The following is a 4,727-nucleotide window of genomic DNA, read 5'->3' as shown; positions in this document are numbered from 1 at the left end:
CGACCACCAGGTAACAATCTGTCGTTCTTCATTTTCGGGTGTGTCGTGCATAAATTTGAATCTCCGCGACAAATTACGAGCGTGATGATCCTGTCACGACCGCTTTCTCATCACCACCACTGCCATTTGCTTGCCTGTGCCCCACCACCCCCTCGCTCTCTTCCTGCGCGTCTCGCACCCTCGCTATGGCTGAAAAGGACCAAGAGAACGGTCACGGGTCCCTTCAGGTGAGTTTCCACTCTGTTCAGCCCCGAATTTTTGCTAACGACCCACCACCATCACCTCCCACACCCTGTGCCACGGCAAACGCGACCACCGCCCCCATTTAAACCCCCCCTCGCAAACGAAACCCTTGGATTATGACTAACCGCCCATGAAAACGCTCACAAAACCGCCCGAAAACCCACATAACCGCCCATCTACCCATGACGGCAACAACCCAGCACCCAGGATAAAGCACCCACGCTAACGGAATCGGCCCACGAAAATACCCCCACAGACAGAATCCAGCGCTGAGGCCCATCGACGAGGATCCAGCGCCACTTGGCGAACCAACAGGGGCACCCACCGTGCAGCCAGGTGTGTACCCCGCACCTCCCCACTAACTAACCCCGAATGACGGCGAAAACGCCAGCACCCTTTGCGACGAGGCCACCTCTGCGTCCCACTCGACCACAGCCGCCGGAACCACATACTGACACCCAGATGCGCCAACACTAGGCCGTTGACATTGAGGATTCTTGGTGGGTTCATTCCGGGGTCGCGAGGTTGCTCCCTCTCTTAAAATTTATGTATAACTTTGTATAGTAAGTAGTTTAAGGAATAAAACTTATAATCCTAAATTTTACTTGAGCATGGAGAGGCAGATTTCGACTTAACCACAGAATCTTTGGTGTATGATACATAGCTAATTTCCGTCACACATCAAAATTTCATTTTCTGACAATCCAAAAAGGGCGGAATCAATCGAGATAGTATGGTATCATGCGGATAAGATTCGACACACCTTCCTGAACAAGTGACCGACATTTGCCATCAAATGTGTTGAACGTTGGACAGGTGTGTCGTTCTCCATCACGTGTGTCGTGTCTCATTTCTGTGTGTGTGTGTCGACTCTTGTCCGTCCTGCATTGTCGTCTTGGCCAATCCAAACGATTCAAGTGCCACGTATATACCACAATTGTCTCATTGAGCAATACGCCAGCTTCACCATGCCATCTCTATGCACCTGTTGTTGTCTTGGCCAGTCCAAACACTTCAACCATGTTCGTCTTGTGGAGTAATTCACTGGGTTCTCCAATCCCAGCATTTCCTCTTCATTGCACGCATGCTAAGCGCCAAGATCCAAGCACATGGATTCAATTACCATCAACTGTGTTGTGGGGGTGCCACCATTGAACAGACTGGTGTTAAAGGTGTGAAGGGTACCCACTGCTATTCTACTACTTGCACACATGTAGTAGTATCAAAACAAGTCTACACTGAAGGGAATCAAGCCACAGGAAGGTCTTGGCAGAGTTTAGCATAAGTTCAAAAGACACAAAATTACAAACAGACGTACCTCCACAAAGGGTCAACAGATTCATAAGCAGTTTGTTGGAGTGTTTTCAAGATGTGAAGTAGTGTCCAAATGAGTCTATGTTGAAGGAAATTGAGCCACAGGAAGGTCTTGGGCAGAGTTCACCATAAGGGCAAAAACATGGAAATACAAACTGACATACCTCCACGAAGGGATGACGGATTCATGGATGGTTTGTTGGAGCATTTTTGGGACGTGTAGTAGTATCAAAATGAATCTACGCTGAAGGGAATCGAGCCACAAGAAGGTCCTGGGCATAGTTTATTACAAGTCCAAAAAACATGAAATTACAAACAGACGTACCTCCACGAAGGGTTGATGGATTCATGGATGGTTTGTTGGAGCATTTTTGGGACGTTAGTAGTATCAAAATGAATCTACGCTGAAGGGAATCGAGCCACAAGAAGGTCCTGGGCATAGTTTATTACAAGTCCAAAAAACATGAAATTACAAACAGACGTACCTCCACGAAGGGTTGATGGATTCGTAAACGGTTTGTCGGAGCGTTTTCGGGACGTAAGGTAGTATCCAAACGAGTCTACGTTGAAGGAAATCGAGAAACAGGAAGGTCTTGGGCAGAGTTTAGCAGAAGTGCAAAAACACGAAAATACAAACAGACGTACCTCCACGAAGAGTTGACGGTTTCGTAAACGGTTTGTCGGAGCGTTTTCGGGACATGAAGTAGTATCCAAACGAGTCTACGTTGAGGGAAATCGAGGCACAGGAAGGCCTTGGGCACAGTTTAGCAGAAGTGCAAAAACACGAAAGTACAAACAGACGCATTGCCCGAGGAGTGACGTACTTCCCCTTGCGGGCTACCTTCCATTTTGAAGGTAGCCCACTAGGGAAGTACGTCATTTTCGGAAATTTCTGTGACTCAACTTGTGAGTCGTTCCTTTTGATGTGGAATATTCACCATTACATCAGCAAAACCTGATTTTCCCACGTAGACAGGCATAGTGCTTCCGCTAATATCATAGTTTCCCATAGTTACACGCCAAGTTTGGCTAGATGCCCTAGCGCTCCACAGCGCTCCACAGCACTGTGTGGGTGTAAGCTTGTGCTATACAGCACTACAGAGACTTGTGCCATTACTATAGGGTGCTATAGAGGGGCCTCCACTTTCTACCCAGCCCTTATAGGGAGTCAAACTACAAGTATACTAGATTTCAGTAGAAAACACATTCCCTATTGTATATGAATAATTTATGACCACAATACGCCTGGAATAAGAAGAAAGTACAACACTGTCCAGAGATTGATTGACCTACAAAGATTGCAACAAGAAAGAATATGAAGTATCTTTTGCAAAACATATTCGTCTTTTGTGATTTTTTTTGCGTTGGAAAGTGGTGTTCAAGCCGATTCCAACGCATCTATTTACGTAGTATTTAATTCAAAACTCAAATGGCTTTGGACCAATTACTGGTGAAGAATCTGCCTAAAAATGGTAAATGTTATCGGAGGTCGCCTTAAACGTCGAAATATTAGGGGCTCTTAGACCCGTTTTAAAGCTCTAATTTGTGCGTTTCTGACAAGCCCAAAATCGCATGAAACGGAGCAGAACTCATGATGATAATATATATTTCAGATGTCTAATACAGGCCAAATAGTTTATGCTACAATTTGTGAGGTACTCCAAATTTTTCAGTACTTTACACTCCCACTGCTTGTCCGACGGACTTTCATCGGACCCTGCCATTTCCGATGGACTCAGCGGACAGTCCGTTGGAAGTCCGTCGGAGTCCGTTGGAAATGGTTGGATTCCGCTGCTAGTCCAGGCAAAGTCCAGTGAAAGTCTGCTCAAGCCACTTAGAAGCAAGAAATGGTTGGACTGGCCGGATTTTGTGTCCGTTGGACGTCCGCTGGACTTCCGCTGGATTTCCGATGGACAGAGGCAGAAACCAGTAATACTTGCTAAGTCATCAGTTTGCTGGACTTCTGCTGGACTTCCGACGGACTTCCGATGGACTTCTAAGCAAAAAAGGTACATCAGAGTGCTAAGTAATCAGTTTGCAATTTTTATAAGTGTACATTTAATAATTCAATAGTGGGGTTTGAAACTTGTTAAGTAGAGTTTATATACATGTTTTGCTTACTCAGCTTCATCATCTTCAGTATCATCACCTTCCTCTTCCTGCATCACTTTAGCTGCTTTTTTGGCTTGGCGGGCAATAACTTTTCTAGTGTGATAAGAAAGCATCGTGTGAATAAACCAGTTGTAGTTTTGAGGTGTCATTCTCTTGAGGACTGATTCAAAACCTCCAAGCCATGCATTGAGTTGTTCACAGGCCTATTATTGGTTTATTAGTTTATCAATATTACAAAGATTCAAATTAGGTTTACCTGAGTATTAAATGCTCGTTTGTCATATGTTGATCCATCAGAAGCTATGGCTTTTATAACTAAATTTGGAGCAGACCCATCTGTGGGAGCTGGATTACACCATTTTCGACAAAGAACATCTTCTTTCCAATGTTTCTCATAGTGGAAAGTATCAACTATCAATCGTGTTGTTTCTGACCACTCATCCCAGTGACCTTGTGCAGCCATATGTTTAAGCACTTTACAAGCTTTATCAATGCAAATATAATCTGGACGTGATTCCTTTGTAGGATAAACCTTCTTCATAAAGGCCAGAATGTTTGACTCTGACTCTGATTTGGCAAATTTTGCCCATGCTTCAACAACACCACATGGACAACAAATTGTTTCAACACAATAAAATGTTGCAGGACCAAAAAAGTGCTTTAATTTTTTGGGTTCTGGAGCTGGCTGGTCATGTGGCTGAACTTCACGCTCAGATCTAGGATTCCACTCTGGATTTTCTTGCTGGCGGTTCAACATTCTTTTTGATCCTGCCAAACTTGCAGCTGAGTGATCCAGCAGGTATTTATTCCAAACACTTTGATGAGCTGCACAGGCCTTTGTGGGGCGAACCAAGGTCTCTGTGCAATCTCTAACACGACAGCGATTGCCAAACTCATGTTCATGTACTCGACACAAGGCACCTCCTCGATAATTAAGTAGATCACCAATGCAACCATCAGCAGCACAATGCTTTGTGCCATTAACCATTCCATCAATTACTCTCATGGTTACATTCCGCATCTGAACTGTGTTCTGTGCAGAAGTGGAAGGATCATTA

General features: G+C 44.7%; 3 protein-coding genes across 3 annotated transcripts; 1 reads left to right on the top strand and 2 right to left on the bottom strand.

Moving 5' to 3' along the window:
- Window positions 1-84: 84 nt before the first annotated feature.
- LACBIDRAFT_310091 (uncharacterized protein) lies at window positions 85-720 on the top strand (the record flags this gene model as incomplete). The annotated part of the gene is made up of 3 exons (XM_001887267.1): window positions 85-227; window positions 500-579; window positions 635-720. 3 exons carry the CDS (start codon window positions 85-87, stop codon window positions 718-720), a joined length of 309 nt encoding a protein of 102 aa, XP_001887302.1.
- Window positions 721-1,607: 887 nt separating this feature from the next.
- LACBIDRAFT_310090 (uncharacterized protein) lies at window positions 1,608-1,926 on the bottom strand (the record flags this gene model as incomplete). Its single annotated transcript, XM_001887205.1, has 3 exons — window positions 1,608-1,668; window positions 1,722-1,829; window positions 1,883-1,926. 3 exons carry the CDS (start codon window positions 1,924-1,926, stop codon window positions 1,608-1,610), a joined length of 213 nt encoding a protein of 70 aa, XP_001887240.1.
- A 1,748-nt stretch (window positions 1,927-3,674) lies between these two features.
- Window positions 3,675-4,426, bottom strand: LACBIDRAFT_310089 (uncharacterized protein; the record flags this gene model as incomplete). Its single annotated transcript, XM_001887204.1, has 2 exons — window positions 3,675-3,872; window positions 3,926-4,426. The coding sequence occupies 2 exons, from the start codon at window positions 4,424-4,426 to the stop codon at window positions 3,675-3,677; spliced, it is 699 nt and encodes a 232-aa protein (XP_001887239.1).
- Window positions 4,427-4,727: the final 301 nt, after the last annotated feature.

Source organism: Laccaria bicolor, genomic scaffold (genome assembly GCF_000143565.1).
Source record: "Laccaria bicolor S238N-H82 LACBIscaffold_43 genomic scaffold, whole genome shotgun sequence".
NCBI classification, from domain to species: Eukaryota; Fungi; Basidiomycota; class Agaricomycetes; order Agaricales; family Hydnangiaceae; genus Laccaria; species Laccaria bicolor.
This window is presented reverse-complemented; position numbering and strand designations above follow the sequence as displayed.